This window comes from Battus philenor, unplaced genomic scaffold, assembly GCF_028537555.1.
Source record: "Battus philenor isolate CCGP_79_NKW_IND1 unplaced genomic scaffold, ilBatPhil1.0.hap1 SCAF_20, whole genome shotgun sequence".
In the NCBI taxonomy this organism is placed as follows: domain Eukaryota; kingdom Metazoa; phylum Arthropoda; class Insecta; order Lepidoptera; family Papilionidae; genus Battus; species Battus philenor.
The window spans coordinates 2,831,424-2,850,811 of record NW_027181683.1 but is presented as its reverse complement, the minus strand read 5'-3'; the positions used below and the strand labels follow the sequence as shown (position 1 = coordinate 2,850,811).

The following is a 19,388-nucleotide window of genomic DNA, read 5'->3' as shown; positions in this document are numbered from 1 at the left end:
GCCGAGAAATTTTCGTGCAATAATTTTTTATGACTTTCGATGTCATATAAGTCAACAAGAAAGTTATGATAGACTTCGATTGGCTTTTCACGATGAAGCCCCATCTCGTGCCACAGTTTACAACTGGTTTAATGAATTCAAACGTGGTCGAACTAATCTCACCGATGATTTGCGTGAGGGACGGCCTTCTACAGCGACGACTGAAGACAATATCAGTGTTGTGCGGCGTATGATAGAGACTGACAAAAGAGTGACCTATCAGCAGATTCGGACAAGTCTAGGCATAGGTATGAGTCAAGTGCACAAAATCCTCCATGAACATTTAGCGGTCAGGAGGCTTTGTGCCCGCTGGATACCGCATAATTTGACCGAGGCTCAAAAACTCCGCCGTGTTGATTGGTGCCGAGAAATGATCCAAAAATTTAACGGAGGTGACTCAAATGCTGTGTTCGACATACTAACGGGTGACGAAAGCTGGATTTACTGTTATGATCCGGAAACCAAAAGACAGTCTTCTCAGTGGGTGTTTCCTTCCGAAGAGTTGCCAACTAAAGTGAAGAGAGGTCGAAGTGTTGGAAAAAAAATGGTGGCCTCGTTCTTCGGAAAGACAGGTCATTACGCGACAGTTGTCTTAGAGGATCAGAAAACGGTTAATGCAAAGTGGTACACTAACAACTGTTTGCCACTTGTCTTGGAAAAAGTTCGAGAGAAACGACCTCGCAGCAGGATCCTCCTTCATCACGACAATGCCTCGTCGCACACCGCCAGGCAAACGATCGACTATTTGGCGACCTCAGACGTGGAATTACTGGGTCACGCGCCGTATAGTCCCGACCTCGCACCCTGCGATTTTTATTTATTCCCGAAAATAAAAGAAAAACTTCGAGGAAAACATTTTATGGACGCCGAAGAAGCAGTGGCTGCGTTTCAAAACGCCGTCGAAGAGACCCCTAAGGCCGAGTGGGCAAGGTGCTTTTCTCAATGGTTCCATCGAATGCAGCAATGTATTGATGTAAATGGACGCTATTTTGAAAAGTTATAATAAAACTAATAACTTGCTAGAATGCTTAGTTTTTGATTTTCTAAGAACTTTCAGTTTGACCCTCGTAATTATATATCATTGAATTAAAATCAATGTCTGATATACTTTGAAGGCTTAGATTTTTTTTACCATATGATTACAATAACTAATTAATTTACAAAGCAAATTTTCGTATATGAAATTGTCATTAAGCAATATACTGTGCAGTTGAGAAAGGAGAGGTGCTATCACTCTCTTATAAGTATATAATGTATAGATAAAAAAATCTCCAAACATGTTAACCAGGTAGTTATTTTCGGAAATCTCTTATAAACAATCTTGCATAGTTTAAATATAACAGAGTAAAGTCAATTATCATATATTACCATAAACAATAAGTCTCAATGAGCGATATGTCGGAAGGTTGCGTACGTTCGTGTTATGGACAACAATGAAAGCAATTTGTCTGCGTGTATTATCATGATAATAGACCTCGGAGCTACTGGCACAAGGTCTTATTGGCCCTGTAGCTAATGGCACTATTTTAAAAAAAAATACAAAAATGCCGGCAACTTTATTTTACCTACATAATCCAAAAAAAAAAATAATATTTTGTGGTACATCGCAAGACATACCATACCACACCATGTACAACGTGATTTTTAGACCCAGAATTTAAACTTTTTTTCTAGTGTCTAAGAGAAAGGTTTGCGTGGAATATATGAAGGCAGAGGTCACTAGTTTAGATGGGAAGCTATACCTTTTAAACACTGAACTACTGTGTTGATATTGCTTCACAATGTTATACTTCTTCGATATTATTTGAAAAATTATGGTTGTCAACTGGTTCAGATTGTTAGCAAGCCGTCTTTGGTCTTCTTTAACAATCGCCATCATTACGTGTTCATAGATGTCAGTTATGTGCCAAGGGACATTAAATATTCTTCTAAAAATTAAAACATCCGACATCATTAGCCCAAGTATTTCAATAGATAGCAGCCTTTTAAATTCACTTGGTGATATACAAAACTGGACAAATTTTGGTCCAATGACGTCATTACCTGTTTAAAACCAGAACTGACGTGAGCTGTAGGTAATTTGCGTAATGAGCTTATTTTCGGGCAACACATACTCGGTTCAAACGGTTAATATTGTTACAAATTTTTACACGTACTACTAATTAAAATATGTCTATAATCCAAAAGTAACACTGTGCTAAGGTTTCGGAGAAGTCGGCCCTTTGGCACGCTCCCGTCGAGATATATATCATATGTACTGTACACGCGTTTTTAGTGAGAATCTAAGCCGATATGCTTTCTCGAGAACCTTTTCGGTCCATACAGCATCATCTAAGCGACCTTTCACAATCCACTAAGACTAAAGTTTTATTTATTCATATTATTAACAACTTAGTATTCCATATATCTTTTATAGAGACCACTTGTGGATGTTACGAATCTAGAATCAAGTAAGGCTCCCTTATAATGGCAACCTTCAACTTTAAGCTATGACGCCCTTGTTTGGATATACTCAAAACTCGAAAAAAAAATTCAAACCCGATCTGAGATTTCCACGAGAGCTCTCGGATTTAGTATCTGTGAAGCGTAGACATTCCTTCAGTTCACTACGTCCAAAGTTATAGATGTATATGCCAAAGGTCAAAATTTTTTTTGATTACCAAAACATATATAAGTTAGTTTAAATATAGCCATGATCATACTGTCCACATTGATACATACATGTCGTGTCAAATACGCGATTTAATTGACAATATTACTTAAGTAACATTTAATTTAATATGTGGAGGAGGCCGATGTCAACAAGTGGACATGCTACGGCTGTATTGATGATAAAATTGGCGAATGCGAGACCATTTATCTAAGTATAATAACTAAGTCTAAATGTACTCTAAGGAAATGTGCTAGCACTGTACAGGGTGATTGGTTATAATTGGTGTAAATGTAGGTATAAAAGTTGTGAATGTATAACTCAAAAATCTTTAAAGATTTTCCACGTTTTTCAAATCATTCTGTTTAAAGTTGGCACTCTGAAATATGTTACAGTATTTTTTTTTTCTATAGCAATGCGACCGTCCAATAACTTCTCGCAGTACAGTCTGCAGGGACATGTAGTAAACTAATTTCAATATGTACTAGGTATTCCGAATTTTGAAAGCTCTTTTTTTACTACAAGATGAGCCATGAATTAGTTAATATTTGAAAAAATCGATATCGATAATATTTTAAAATTATCCTTTGGATTTATTTTTTAAAAATTACGTCATATTAATAACCAGCATTTCAATTTATGCACTCTCCTTAGCGACTGCGGAAGTTTTAGACCTTCGTCTGCAAAGAGACTGCTAGATCATTTTTTTGTTTAAGTTGACGTAGAATATTTGGTTTAAGGATGTGAACATGACTCTTTAAATAACCTTATAATAAGGCGCCTTCTGGGGATAGATTTGAGGCTCCTGGGCGACCGTGTGATGTTACCTCGTCTAGAGATTTACAGCTGATTGACTTTTCCAGAGATCTTTCTTTGGCCACCGGCAGGGATTCGTTGCATGTGTGACAAGTGTCTCCATATGCCAAGAACTCCTGTAATATTTTCACGACAGAACTAACAGTAACCGAACGGAAGGAGAATCTCCCAATAAATGGTCCAATGATTCCTTTTGCTGAAATTGTAGCACATACGGTTAACGTAGAAGAGATAAAGTGACCTGTCGTATTTAGCTAGCAACCTTCTAGTTCACGGACCCTTCCGCTCCGTGAACTCAGTACCGATGAAGCTGTAAAAGCCTTAGGGCTAACAGCATTAACATCAACAGAGAAACAGCAAAAAAAGATACCAACACCTGCTACTGTGTTTGCATGTCCGTTTAGGTGGAAGTAGGCTTCCTCGGGAATTAAATCGACTTGCGCGAATTAAAATCATTAGGTTTGAATTCCTGTGTGCTATCTAGATCTTATACGGAAGTAATTTTTGACCTAAATTTAAAATACGGCCGTAATGATGTGCGGGATAATCATGATTCAGCCAAACTTTCGCGGGCCGATAAAACTGGATCGCCTCGAACACAAACGGAAACTGCATGTTCTCTTCGCTCCGAGAAGTCCGTTGGCCGCCAGTTTGATTCACATTTAGTGTAGATACCGTATCTTTGAACTTCTTCACCCGTTTCTTTATTAAGGGAGCACTTAGATGCTGACTTTACAGTAATGAGCGAGTATTTAAATAAAATTATTTCACACAAGCGCTTAGTAGCTACGTAAAACAATCCATTGCGACTGAATTTCCAAGAAATGACCTAGTGGTTAAACCATACCCCGCGCGGCTTGTGTTTGCTTGAAGTATTAAATTTAAATATTTACGAAATTTTGGCCCATTCTGTATATTATATTTACGCTATTTATTGGTACAAATGAGCTATAAAGCTTTTACGCACTTCGATCCTCCGGTTTCCTGATGGTGCCAACCAGTTTCAACATCATTTAGATTTCCAATGAGAACAGTTGATGATGGCTTGTACCCAGCGTTTTCAGACGACCTTAACAAGCAGTTTAGTAACTAAAAAAGAGGTTATATACCATCTTTAATCCGCGAAAACAGTTAATACCAATAAGACAAACGGTCATAGTTTTTGTTTCCGTCCTAAAAAAAAACCATCCAAAGTATATTTAATTAAATTACTGAATCAATGAAACTAGACTTGTATAACATAGTATTGGTTTTCGCATATTTTTGGTTCGAAAAGTAATATCGACGGAGAATCTTTAATACTAAAAATTAACGCTTGTAAAGCTGAATAAATAGACTATTTCTTAAAAAAAACGATAATTTTTTTCGTTATTATCGTAAAGTGTAATTGTATGGGTTTCTATGTATGAGACCACTGAGAGTAATTACATTAGTTATAACAGTTTCCAAATAGAAATTTAGGATTTATTGAAAATATTTGAGCTGTTCAAAAAATTTAAGACAGCCGCTAAAAATGTTTTATAAATCAATATATTATATATAAGTACATATTTAAATTACTTCACAACTGCCTCATTAATATATATAATAACCCGGGGTAAAACCGATGAAAATTATTTAAATACATTACTTATACAATATATACAAATGTATAATTCGACCTCTTTGAATATGGCTTCGGAGAAAAATAGTTATTTATGCTAGGCTCTACTCGTCGCAAGTGGCCGAGTCACAGAATAAATTTCTATTAAAATATACGCTATAACCTTAACTATGGGGATTTATGATAGTATTATCTACTTATTGTATCATCCACTTGACTTGTAGGTCATTCATACAGTCTAGTGTGCGATATTTCAAAATATTCAATCGCACACATTCGTTTTGGTTAAAAACTAAAAAGAACAGGGTAACGTAAGGCCTCACGATTGTACAAATATCTTATCAGAAACTTTACGTTCCACGGAGCCGCAAAGGTTCGGCCATTTGACCGATAAAGCAAAAGAATCGGCATGAAAAAATCACGACATAAGTAAAATTATTACAAACTCACCGGCCAATGTTATCGTCGTCTTGTCAAATAAAAAAAAAATAAACATTGATACAGGAAGACAAGCCACACACAGAATTTCCATTCACTTACTTTTATAATTCCTTACTCACGGGAGCACGACACGGGAGCAATATGATGGTTAAAACATGAGCACAAAGCCAACATTTGGCCGATCCCAAAATAGTATATCGCAGGCCCCAACTAATGTTATAAACATTCGTGTGTCGGCCTGACTCACGCGCGCGGGCCCCGAATAACAAAATCAATATTTAAACAATTACACCGGGCCATGTTTAGACGAAACAAAAAACACCCAAGCGAAACGCAATCGCAAGCGAACGAAATGGTCGACTATCATGTGCTGAAAAATGTGACTTTTCACGAACACAACCTCTGATGTGGAAAAACTACTAAAATAGACAACAATACTCACAGAGTGGAATAGCCGCGCGACCCTACATCACGTATGCAATTAGCGGCGTCCGATGTTTTTTTAACGATGAAAAATCAATAATTTTTAAGAGCACAAATTGTTCATATTTTTCCGTCGGGCCCCGCTTTCCTCCCTCGCTCTCGTTCGCGCTGCCACTCGAAAATGAAAAACCCATCGTAAGGAGACCGCGCGCCGGAGGGAGACGCACATACTTCGCCGATTGTAAATAATGACAGCGGTGTCATAACAAACGAGCGAGACAGTGCAAGCGGAGAATTAACAAAAACAAAAAGTGTTACGTAAGAATATCGGTAAAATCGTTAATTTGTCCATTTACTTACCTTTCTGCATATTATTCGTGATTTGCGACGTCACTTTACAAACTTTTCGAGTTTCCGTAACATCGCGTATGCATTTTGACGGAGGCGATCATCCGTCACGCGGACGCCATTTGCAATAACGTGCAGTCGTCTACACCACAGACTACAACGATATGGCGATTGAACGTCATATAAAATTAATTTAGTCTATATATGAAATAATTAAATACAACTTTTATCAATATTACTTCTCACTGCACCACTGATTTTCAGCAAAACTTACCGTTAGATATGTAATAAGACGTAATATACGGTTCATTTCATATTTATATTAAAAATATTAACGAATCTTTCGTATCAATATAAATAATGCTAGATGGCAGTGAAATTCAAAAAACTTTTTCTACTTTTATAATCAGTTGATAATACGCAGATATTTTACATAGACGTGTTCTCAATATTGTGATTTCAATGATATATTAATTGTTATAGGTGCAGTGAAAATTTTAGAACTGGAAATTTGCTCTCGAAAATGCGCACTAATATTTATTAAACCTTATTTTTATTTTTTAGTAGTGTTATTTCTACTGTATTATACAAATAAATTACAAGTAATAAACTTGTAATTTATTTTCGTCCTGAATTACAATATAAAGTAAATAAGCAATAAGAAACATATCACATTTGAGACCTGGTGTTGGTGGAAACTACTATGTATACCTTTGACAGCACACAGGACTTATGACACACTCCATAAACTGAAGATGGATAAAAAACCAAGGTCTAGGTTACTCCTTTTTTTAAGCAGTTTTTAATTAGCTCAAAAATAAATAAAATGTGTTATAAAATAACAAACAATTACATAAAATATGAGCGTTTACCAGCGAAAGGTTTATGTTAAGGTCTAATTTAGTGACATTGTTCAACCCTTAGACTTAATGTCATATAAGATGGCAAGTTATTTTATGTTATTATACTCTATCAGAAACAGTAAAAATGTACTTGCATTTTATATTCCTAATTAAATAAAATCATCATTACGAAGGAGTCATACAATAGTCCAATTTTTTTACTCTATTGCTAAACAATATACTAAAATGATGGGAATACATTTTACCCGATAGTATAATTCTTGCAAAAAAGTAGTAATTTACTTATATGTCCCATCTTTGCCAGACATGTTACTTAGTTATAAAACTATTTATCAAAAGAATTATTCAGTAATTAATTTCAGCTTTGTAACTGTGAAACTTATAATTTTAATTAAATATCTGGTCTAGAGACCTTTGTACGCGATAACTTAAACTGTTTATTTACGCCCAAAATAGGATTTAATTTGCTAACTACCGATAAGTATGTACATAACTAAAATAAAACAGTATCCTTGAAGTTTCGGAATTTTATTTTTAGGAATGAGAACAGTAGAATAGCAATAAGAATTATTGACTGGTAATCAAACTTCATAAACCAATGTCATCTATGGCTTTCCAAAGAGAATTACTACTTTTAAGTAACTGGCCAGTGTTCAATAACTTTTTAAAAAAAACTCTGATTTTCAAATACTTTGTTTATTAGTAATATGTATTTTCTTTAAAAACTATGTTTGGAATAACACGTTGTCTCCCAGGACTTAAATGCCGATGCGTTGACCTGAGGAAAAAAAACGTTATAATTAATGGCTGTTTCATTAGCAATAAATATTATAAAGTCAGGATGTTTTTGTACATAAAAATAATAAAAAAAAAACATTCAAAAGAGTTGTGGGCTAAACACTGAAAAGAATTTTCTTTCAGTAGGTTTATTAGTAGAAAAACTTTATATAAATCCATTGTGCAATAGATGTGTATATGTACATAGGATTATGTGTACCTCACATTAAGAACAAATGAGAATTTTCTACACATAAACAGTCAAGCTGTATTTGAAAATGCTAGATGAACATGTTTATATAAAGGCGTACTATTAGAGGGTGAGAAGGTCTGGAGCCGCTCGGGAGAGTAGTGTGGCTGCACTGGCTACTGCTGTACACCAGGTGTCCAGGCGTTGCGCTAGTGCTGCAGCCCCGGCGCGGCTCAGGGCTCGCGGACGCACCCAACGCACGCTCACGCACTCGCTCACCTTAAATCAACAAACAGTAAGGTCTCGTGAACTAGTTTCAATTTTTTAATCAACTTCATGCTAAATTCAGTCAAATCTGGACAAACGAGAGATCAAGGAACCGTGACCTGTTTTTTCTCCTATAGACTTCTATAGGATCCTTTTACTAATCCGACTTTCCAGCTTACAGAGTTACAGGAAGAATCTATTCCACTTGTAGCAATTTTTCCGTGTCGACAACGGTTTATATTAACTGACTGTAATAAGCTAGACAGACAAGTTGGATGTATATAATATTTGTCTTTCTGAATAGTATATGGGTTCTATTAACAATAATAATATGGTAGACTTACTCTAGATCATTCTAATGACATAAAAGGAATTTAAAAATGGAGTTATAAAATTGCAAAAGTTAATTGTCGCTTACAGAGGTACAGACTAGAATCAATCTCCCGTAAAAAGGTCCGTTCATGCATGAAATGCGTCTGTCAAATTTTATGTTTTTCACTTATGGAGGCTCTAGAAGCGCAAAATGACAGAAAAAAACCATTTATAGTTTTCTTACTTAACCAATTCTCACTTACTCAGGTTTGATTGTATTATTGTAGACAATAATTTAGATATTTGTATTGAGGAATATATTATGGTAACAAAGAAGTAATCAAAGCTGGCCTATGTAAATTATGACTTATACATATATATAATAACACTAATATTATTAATACAGCAATAACTTCCTTTTCGTCTTTTCTTATTCAAATATGCAAAGGCCGCAATAATGCTCTAAAGACTGAATTACTTGGTCAATGTGTCCACGGATGAGTTTCTCAGCGAGGGCTTTCATAACAAGCAGTTCCACTTCGTCGCGTGGCACCCTGGCTTCTCGAGCGATCTCGGCAAAGGTTAGCTTTCGCTGCGCTGAAGTTCGGTTGAAAGCCATCTATAATAAAATATTTAAATTGTTATTAAATGCGAATAGGACATACTTAAACCGATATATATACAGTAATATGGTAATCAATTTGATACACTGGCAAAATAAGAATTTGTGGAATTTCACAATGGTTCATCTCATAAAAAAAGGGAAAATTGACATTGTAATCTTAGTAATAATTTGAATAGGAGTCTTTAGTATCTTTAACTTTTAATTGCAATTTTTTAATTATTATTAAAATTTCCTGATACATCTATCACACTACTCATACAAATTTCGTGGTTTAGGTATAAAATCTTTATATTCACCATGTATAAATCATTTGTAGTCAATAAATGTATGTTATACTCTGTCAAAAACTAATGGTTTCAGAGATATCAAAAAATAAACCCTAATATAGTAAGAAAAATCTTTTTTAAAATTTGTATAACTGCATATTAAAATTATTTGTTGTACTGCCCAGAAGTAAATAGCCTTTTACATTTAAATTTAAAAAACAAAAACTTTTTTTCACTTTATTCTGAGTGATTAGAAATAGGTATAAAAGCTATAAATATTTTTGCTGACAAGTGGAGACACATTCACTCTTTTAGTATTTACACCCATACAACCTGTTTAAATGTAAGTTACTAAGGAAATTGAATCACTGTTAAAAAATATGTTTCAAGGAATTGATAGTAAAGAGAAATTTACAAATTTGAATATCTTTCATTCATCAACCTGAACTTAATATTGCCCGAATTACCACAAGACGATGATGAACTCAACATCATCTTTTAATTTGGTTTTTATTGCTAATAAAATGGATCAAACTCAATTTTTTAGACTTAAGTTTTCAGGTTTAAAAAATTTGAAGTAAATTGTCATTTATTACATTTATCACTCAAAATCAAAGAACGCCTATCCGTATTTCTTTTTGTAATTATTTACTTTGGATACATCAGCATATTTTTAAAGTATATTGGAGTAATAAGAATAAGGATGTACCTCCATAAGACACAGGATAGCAATCTTCTGTCTCAACTGTCGATCAGCTTTATGAAGTTCTGGGTGAGGTGCTATGGATCTGGTGATTAAATAGTTGTTATTAAAATGCAGTCTTTACTACACGTATTTAAAATTCACATCATTCGCAAAAATGTTTAATAAGTCTGTCCTTTCATCTGAATAACTTTATATAAATATCAAGAACACGGAAAAATATTTAGAAAATATGTTTTTAATATTACTGAGCACCTGTCACAGATTCTGTCTTAGCTATGAATATTTAAATAGTAATGTATATATAATCAGGCAGATGACTAGTTCATCATCATCAAGATCAGTTCTCAAATTTTTTGGACTTAATTTTTTTTTTGTTATAAAATCCTTCTACACAATATCAAAAAAATTATCATAAAATGAATGACATGGTGGAAAACCATATGTCTTCAAGTACTGGAGTTCTTTGGAGGTTAGAAAAGAACAGACAACCTCAAACAACTAATGGTGATTCAAGAATAAACATTCGATAGATCATAGCTGCATCAGATGGTTGTACCAAATCCGCACAGCACAAAAATAGAAATATTAAGGAATTCTGTTGATTATAATATACTTCTATTCAATTAATGAAACATGACTGTGTGCACATAACAAAGCGCCGTGGCTTTGTCCATGGTTCCATGTTGAATAGGTCCACTTTCATAGATACATCCTCTATTCTATTTGGAACAACCAAGGAATGTTTACTAAAATTCCTACATTTTTTAATATTGTGTGTATAGATTAAAACTAGACTAATAATTTAACTTTTAGTAGATAAATAATTACATTTGTACACATTTATTTTAGTTTACTTATTTTATCAGTATATTAGTTTACTCTTTCTTATATTTTTATCCTTATGTTGCATTATCTTGTGTAATAAATGTATTATTATTAAACATGCGGTGCATCATAATCAAGACAATTATTTTATGATCACGTGATCACTACTCTAACTACTGATTTTTACCGAATTTTCTCGAAAGCGACGATGTCACCGGCGGCTACAGCTTTCACCAGTTCACAAGCCCAGGCGTCCGGAGTACCTTCCAATGACTCCAAAATTGGATGCGCCAGCTGTTAAGTGTAAATCAAATTAGCTGGTTACATATTTGATACTTATTTTATTATTTATTCTTGGAATATACAAACTAAGATACAGTCAAATTACAATACCAAACTTTTTTTTTTTTTTCGAAATAAGTAAGTGGCGAGTCCAAGATGATTAACCGTGTATAGAAAGCAAAAATAAACGTAAAGACGCAAACACAATTTTATGTTCTATATTACACTAATAATAAAGAGTTAAAATTTATGTTTAAGCACATCAAGATTGCAAATAAAATATTGATATCAATATGTATAGCCAAAGAATTATTTATGTCAAATTCATATTTTAGTGCACATATATATAGTACATATATATGTAGTGCACATATATTTTGTACCATACTGATATACAGAATAAGTTTTATTCTATATATACATCAGTATTTTCCAAACTTTATGTACCATACCCCACCAGTCTTTCTAAAATTTTATGCTTCCTTATGTTACATACATAATATTTATATAAAAGCGAAAGTTTTGAATTCATATTGAGTATACTGTCGAATTGCTAAGGGCGTAGACCCCTCGTTGGGAAACACTGATATGTTAATCATGGCTTCTATAAAATTATAGATGCATCTATGGATCTTATCTGTTGAAATTTACATTTTTTTTTATTGAAGCCTTGCAAAACATCCACATTTTACACAAATACAATTCAATATGATCCATATAGTTTATAAACAATTGCTAATGGATTGAACATGACATCAGACTCATTGCTGGGTTTCTTATAATTTGCGGATACGCCGGACCGATGGCATACCTTGGACAGACTCATCCTCTGTACATGATAGTAGAATAAATATTATTTCTGGTATTGAACTTACCAACTCTCCAAGATCGTAGACGGTGGGAGCAATGACGCCAGCCAGGGCAAGACGAAGTGCACAAGCACGTCGCTCTGAAAGTTCCAGGTCTTCACCACCGCGCGCACAACCCACGTAGCGTAGCGCTGCACGGTAGTAACGAGCCATTGGTCCGCGTACTCTGAAATTTATTTTAAATTCTTCCTTTATTACGACTTCACCTCTAGCTTATTGCTCTAAAGTGAGATCTGGTCACTTAAACAAAATTGGTTCTCAAGTTCCTGCATGTCAACTGCTATACTGACTTGCTCATTTCATGTATCCAGATAGACCCATTCAGCACTGAGACCCAATCCCATTCTGTCCAGCCTTCAATAACCAATAGAGGTGATCTAGGCTCTGTGGTGATACATGAAGTCCAGAACAGTAGCTAGCTAACTATGAGCAGTACATTCGATCTGTACACTGCAAGGATGTTGTTAAGTATGCTTAATACAAAAATCCAGTTTCATTTTATATATTTCTACTCTATTGAATATTTCGTAGTTGATAATTGTTCAACCTTATACATATATAAGTTAAGATATTTTTTTCTTTCTTTATGGTATTTCAAATCTCACCTTTAATTACAAGTTACAAGCAGTTATTGCCAGTCAAGTTCAAATAATTGGGTGACTTACTAAAAATCAGCACTATACTATAGCTTAAGCTGTACTGCAGTATGTAGTGGTGTAATGGTGGCCATTAACACAGGCAAGATATTTCAAGAGTTATAGTAAACTAAATTTAAACTAAGCCAAAAATAAAAACCTTTTATTTACTTCCTTTAAAACCATAAAAGGGGTAAACTATATTCCAATCTTAATAAAGACAACTTATGGAATCATTTCTTTAGTTAATTATATTGAAGAGCAACTTTAAACACCATTTATCAAAAGGTACAAAAATTACAGTCCAAAAAGAACATAGGACCAACAACATTAATATCAATGATATTGGATTTGTTATAATTAGACCCTCCAAAAAGCTAAGAAACCATAAAAATCATTAACCTGTAGTACTCAGAAGCCAATTTATAGAATCTGCCATGGACTGGGGTGACTCCGTCTGCATCCTCTAGAGTGCCTTCTAACTGCTCTATGATTTTCTCAGTAGCATCCAAGTCATTAAGTTGTTCCAGATATATCTGACCTTGTAAAACCTGTAATATTGATTGAAATATACAATTAGCCATTTTTTTCTTTAAACAGATATCAATGTAATTATAAAATATTGTTCAAATCAATATGCCCCACCATTGATTTTGTATTTATTTATAACATAACCAGAGATTTAAGAAATAACAAATAAATGTTTATGATTACACTGAAACATTTTCTGCTGGACATAAAAATCTTAACATAAAATCTAATATAACCAGTTGAAAGCGGCCTACAAGCAGTGTCATCTAGGGACCTAAACAAGGTTGTCAATCTGATTTGTGGGTAAACATCCAAGCCCAGTTTGCTGGTCAGGAAGTCCAGCAGTCATCTGTCTTGAATGCTATGTGGCCTGACCACTCACACTTTTGCCACATGTCTTGGAAATGTTTGTTATCTTCATCTATCAATGTAATTCCACAAAGAAAAAAAATTACTTTAGGTAAAACTGTCAATATCCAAACATACCATTTTTGGAAATGACTATTCCAAACCATGATTGTATTTCAGGATACAGAAACAATTTATAACACTATGCCAGAGAAATAGTGAGTCATAAAAATATTTCATACCTTACATAAAGCCAATGCCTCATCATTCATCTTAACCTTAGCCTCAATTTTTTCCAAGAAGGCAATAGCCTCCTTCTTGTCTGTGAACTGCTGTACCACATGAGCAATAATTTCTACCAGAGAAAGTGGGTTAATTCTGAAATAAAAATAAAGGACACATTTGTATTAACATTTTGTCACTATCAAGGCAGTATTTGCCATGTCTTAAATTGATTGTATTGTATTAGCGGAACCGGAAAATAATGTTGTTCCTGTCAACATATTTTACAGGAAAAACTATTGATTTATACTGCTCTGGCATTGAAAAATTGTATACTAGACAGCAAAAGGTTGTTGATAACAAAGGTGAATATATTGTTGAATAGAAATAAAAACTTGTTTAAAATATAGTTGTGTGAATTTAATTTAAGAAAGTGACATTACTTTCCAGTCCCCCTAATATAATCATGTATTTGTTAAAAATTGAATATGGTAGGGTAGTCACTATTAATTGTTTTAAAAAGTAATTATTGGTGAATAAATATTTGTATGTCTTGTTGGCAGATATAGATAAAGATACATCAAGGCACAAAGAACAGTTGTCCCAAGAACCATTGGAATTTTTTTGACTCTCTAGACTAGTGTTTCCTAATTTAGGGCCCACAGCCCACAAAGGAACAATTTGATTTAGGGGAGAGGTCAAATATATTAAAATAGACAATGTTATAATAGGATAATGTCAGTAAAGTATAAAAAGACTCTCTGAAACTGTGTTGAATTTTGAAAGTACACTTAATCTCCAACATTGTCTCAATGATTTGCATCTATTTGTCCGACACATGAAATAAAATTGTTTTACTCTAGGTATTATAATCTGACAGCTAAAAGAAAGTACGAATTTGATCAAATCTTACAAGATATTATAATGTCAATGAAATATTCCCCACCAGAGATACCAACAGATACCAACGAAGATAAGCCAGCTTATACAGGGTACGAAAATTATTAATTTATGGCGAAGATCAAAACAATGTAATTGTCAGTTGTTTTCTCTAGTTTGAGGTTATATATCATAATATAAAATTTCAGTGGTTTTAAAAATACGATACTATCAACAAATGTAAAAAAAGTATCTACGTACTGAACATTTATTACAAATTTGTCCCCCAAATGGCCCCAAGATGAAATTAATACAGAAACAATGAACCATGATTTGCACTAACGAGTATTGACTTACTTATTCTCGAATATGATGATAAAATTGTTGTAAAGCTGTATTAGGTTGTCGCCTGCCTGTAAAGAAGGATGGATCACGAGATCTTGCAACTTTAATGTTAGTTGATGCCATAATCTGAAAAAAAAAAAACAAAATCATAACATAATATTGTATTACTAAAAAAAGTAATATTGATACCACAACAATCACTGTATTTACTTCTTATTAAAAAGTTCTTCTAATTTTGCCCAATCTGCTGCTAACTCGGAATCTTCCGCTTGATTTTTCATTAAATATTCGTTCACTTCAACAACGGTGAACCTTACAGTTGCCATCTTTCAAATTTTGTATCGTGTAATGATCTGAGCTTAGGTACAAGCTGTTTCCAATTCCCAATTTAAATAAAGGCACAGGCAATTTATCTATACGTCCACAGTGAAGTTCGTATAAATCCTGCCATCTAGCGTTGAACGGATATAATTTGATTTTTCTTTATAACAACTAGATGGCAATAATTATAAGTTTATTAAAATACTATTTTCCTTGTCATTTAATACAAAACCATAAATAAGTCAATAAGAAAACTAGGCTCGTAATCTAAGCAGAATCTTATAATCTACGTGATTCTTTAAAAACACACTATTACTATATTAATTTTTATATAAAACCTTTTAAATGTGTCTCTTACAGTCTCAAATGTTTTTTTTCTCGCATTTAAATGATACAATACATTAATACATTTTATTAATTTGATATAGGACTCCAGGATTTGGCTCTTGTTATCCATACTAAATAGCAGGTTGCATTTTCTTCCAATCTCACCGGACATTGAAAAATAATGTGTCGTCGTAATAAAGTCAGAAGTTAAAAATTTTAGGTTAATCCATTAAACTATCCAAAAATAGCCGGTATTTCTTTTAGAGTACAACAAAATTTGTGATCTAATTTTGGATGTTCTTTTATATTTTATAATTTAGGCTATAAATAGACCCTTTCTAGCTGGGTACAGCTACGAATAACTTTATACTGAAGCTATAACTTGAAACTTTATTGGCTTATTATCACCTAACATTGCACCAGATTAGATAGTCACAAACGGTGGTTTATTAACTTTGTCTTGTACAATGTACATCTTAACCTGTGTACATTATTTATAGTCGAAGGCTTTGTCCTCTGTTTCGCCTAATATTAAGCGATGACGAGGTCTATAATAGTACGTGTTTGCTTAGAAGAAACCTATTCACTCTTGTCTTAAAGACTCCGAAGTTATAGTTTGCTGGAAATAATGATGCCAATAGATAGTTCCACTCCTTAAGTGTTCGCACTATAAAAGTATTTGCAAAACGCTTATATTTTTTTAATATTATTTAGCGGATACTAGTATTGATTTTGTAATTATTAATTTTCTTCACTAATGTTCTTAGTCAAATTCCTTATACACAATTATTTATTATTACTAATAAAATTAAATAAAATATCAACTGTCTTTATTGTTTCAGAATTTATTGTTTGGCTATACTGTGGGCATGTCGAACTGTCTGTGTGACTCTAACTTTTGAAGAAAAATTAAATATTTCACACGTTTACAATTATAGGTGCTCAATATATAATGGCTTTTTAATAACTATATTATATGTTTATGAGCCGTTGATGTCATAAATGTAAATTAAAAAGGTGAAAGATAAAATTATTTTAAAGACTCAGTTGTTTCTTTCATTTAGCTTTCCCCACCATTCGCGCCTCCCCACCGTATAGAAAAAGCCGTCGTTAGTCCAACTAGATAGTTTTATCTGGTAGGTAGACGAAAGGAAGTAGATCATTTTCTCTCTGGTGGGGAATATTTCAACTCGATCTCCGTAGGTATTGCTCGACCACGGGCCGCTCTTAATTAGAACCCGTTTTTAAACAGGCTCTTAGCTCTTTACCAATATCTGAGGATGTATATTTTGTTTTATTACGTTTACCGTTATATGAAAGCAAAAAAAGTGAAATGATTCGGCTAACGGTACTCGTCTTATGTCCCAAAGTGGACGCGAGGGACTGACTTCAAAGCTAACAAATCCTTCATTGGTTTGAATGTACGCATAACAATTTTAAGTCTATAACTAAAAGCATATTATCAAACTGATTTTATTATAACATTTAAAAGTTTTTGGTCGACTGAAACGTGTGGAACTTACTTCGTAGACTCATTTACATGATTGACATTATAGTGTATACATCATTGTTAAATTTCATTTAAAGAGACAAACTGTTGAGTTTCTGGTCGGCCTATCTCAGATTAGCATTCGGATCCGGTGGTAATTTATTACATATAATGTTACAATAATTGACGAATTTAAAATTGCGGTTAAATATCTAAATGAATAAAGATTTTTTTTTATTTATTACTTCAAATACTCTGTATAATTTCAATCTTACATGTAAGATATTATATATAGATCAATTGCATGATTTTCATAAAATTTTGCAATTTTTTTATTGAAACTAGAATAGAAATCATATTAAGATGAAATAACAGAAAACATTAAATTTACAAAAAACTGAACGATACCGCACTGTTATAGGAACGCTGTGATCATCAAACGTTTGTGAATGGACATTTCGTTCATCATCACATCAGCTAACAGACGCCCAGTTCATGGCATATGCCTCCCAATAGATAGCCAAAATAACCCAAAATGACTGCCGGTTTTACGCTACCCGCATCTAACGACTTCTTAATTTAAAATTATATCAAAAGGAATAAAGAAATAAAACTCATATCCATTACTTATTGATTGTCCAGAAACTTGAAAGACAGATGGACAAAATTGTTTCCCTTTACTACTATTAATTAAAAAATTAGACAAACACAGAAGCAACACATTTCTTGTTAGATTTTATTGTACTTTTAAAATACTTGTAAAACTAAATTATATGTCATTACTGTCATGGTATTTTTTTTCTTTATCTGTTATATTTTTTTAATTTCTTTTTATGATTTTCTGTATTGAAATATATAACGTATGTATATTATGAAGGTGTAATTAAATATTTATCAATTGTATTAAGTATACAATTTTATTATTGTCTTTATTTATGCACTTTTTTTACACATTGTGTAATGGACGACTTCCTGCTCTGTACATATTGTCTACACTTCAAAGCAACTATATTACACGTTGTAAGTTAATTTTACATTAATATCTACATCTATATTCATCATAAATTATATAATCCGTCTTTTTCTTACCAGTCGACAACGCTCTTTCCAAATAAAAATCTTTTTCAATTTTACTAAAAAAAGGCTGTTAGAAATCGCGAAATGCGATAAGACCGTCCTTTATTTTTATTTATTTAGTTACACCAGTAGTAACATTTAGTTAAAAGTACATTAAAAGTAACCGTACAAATAATGGTTCTGATATGCATTCCTTTATAAATGACACAATATGAAAAATTGTTAATGTAACATATCTTTGTTCTATTTGTAACATGTACAATAAAGAAAAAAAAAATAAACACCAATAATGAAAAAATTGCAAAGTTATTATTGATACAGGAAAAAAAAAACTTTGAAAAAGTTTTTCTTTCCTATTTGCATATCAAGAACTATTAGATCGAATTAAATTTAGATCTCTGGTCTCTTTTTAAGATTGTACACCTTTCTACATCTTAAATTATATTGGCATGTCACTAGAGACGCTGTTGTGAATTTCCAACTTCAATGACACGTGAGGTTATAACCATATTTTATGTAAACCTAGATTTTGCTATGTACATTTAATTAAAATTGTATAGATGTGTTAATATAAGTTTTTAAACATGAATATTTGTAAGTAAAAAAACATTATTTTTATTACACTAGTCTTTTGATGGCAGATGGCATTATTAACAACGAAAAGTGTATGATAAGTGTGAAAAGATGTTTAACGCAACTAGAATAACTTTTTTAAAAATATTTCTTTTTTTAAAATCGTCATTTATTCTTTCTATAAAAAAGGGATTTTTTATATAAATTTGTAAAATCGAAAGGTGACATTGTCCATGCCTTTAGAATGCGTATGATTGTTCGCGAGTTCATTAATTGGGACAGTTTAATTTTTATCTCATTTAAAAACCTATATAAGCGTTTTACTTCGTCTCCTATATT

At 32.8% G+C, this 19,388-nt stretch overlaps 2 protein-coding genes across 6 annotated transcripts in view; both read right to left on the bottom strand.

The window, feature by feature from the left end:
* Positions 1-6,417, bottom strand: part of LOC137922711 (protein bric-a-brac 2-like) — a 37,382-nt gene extending 30,965 nt beyond the window's left edge. For 3 of the 5 annotated variants that reach the window (XM_068765747.1, XM_068765746.1, XM_068765743.1), the window contains exon 1: positions 5,992-6,119. The gene's annotated coding sequence lies outside the window, so the exon portion shown is untranslated. Of the gene's footprint in view, positions 1-5,648; positions 5,714-5,991; positions 6,120-6,332 lie in introns of those variants that run through there. The other 2 variants (XM_068765744.1, XM_068765745.1) reach the window with 2 other exon arrangements.
* A 1,422-nt stretch (positions 6,418-7,839) lies between these two features.
* Positions 7,840-15,625, bottom strand: Rpn9 (regulatory particle non-ATPase 9). Its single transcript, XM_068765820.1, has 10 exons — positions 15,473-15,625; positions 15,275-15,388; positions 14,059-14,194; positions 13,340-13,488; positions 12,309-12,468; positions 11,339-11,445; positions 10,330-10,408; positions 9,208-9,348; positions 8,272-8,429; positions 7,840-7,961 (listed from the first exon to the last, which is right to left on the bottom strand). The coding sequence occupies exons 1-9, from the start codon at positions 15,586-15,588 to the stop codon at positions 8,274-8,276; spliced, it is 1,158 nt and encodes a 385-aa protein (XP_068621921.1). The 5' UTR covers positions 15,589-15,625; the 3' UTR covers positions 7,840-7,961; positions 8,272-8,273.
* Between the last annotated feature and the right edge of the window lie 3,763 nt (positions 15,626-19,388).

Excerpts from the sequence above, each read along its gene's own strand:
- Rpn9 (XM_068765820.1), bottom strand. The coding sequence starts at position 15,588 with ATGGCAACTGTAAGGTTCACCGTTGTTGAAGTGAACGAATATTTAATG. Across the intron at positions 11,446-12,308 it reads TCTACGATCTTGGAGAGTTG|CTGGCGCATCCAATTTTGGA; the intron begins GTAAGTTCAATA and ends TACACTTAACAG. Across the intron at positions 9,349-10,329 it reads CTATCCTGTGTCTTATGGAG|ATGGCTTTCAACCGAACTTC; the intron begins GTACATCCTTAT and ends ATTTTATTATAG.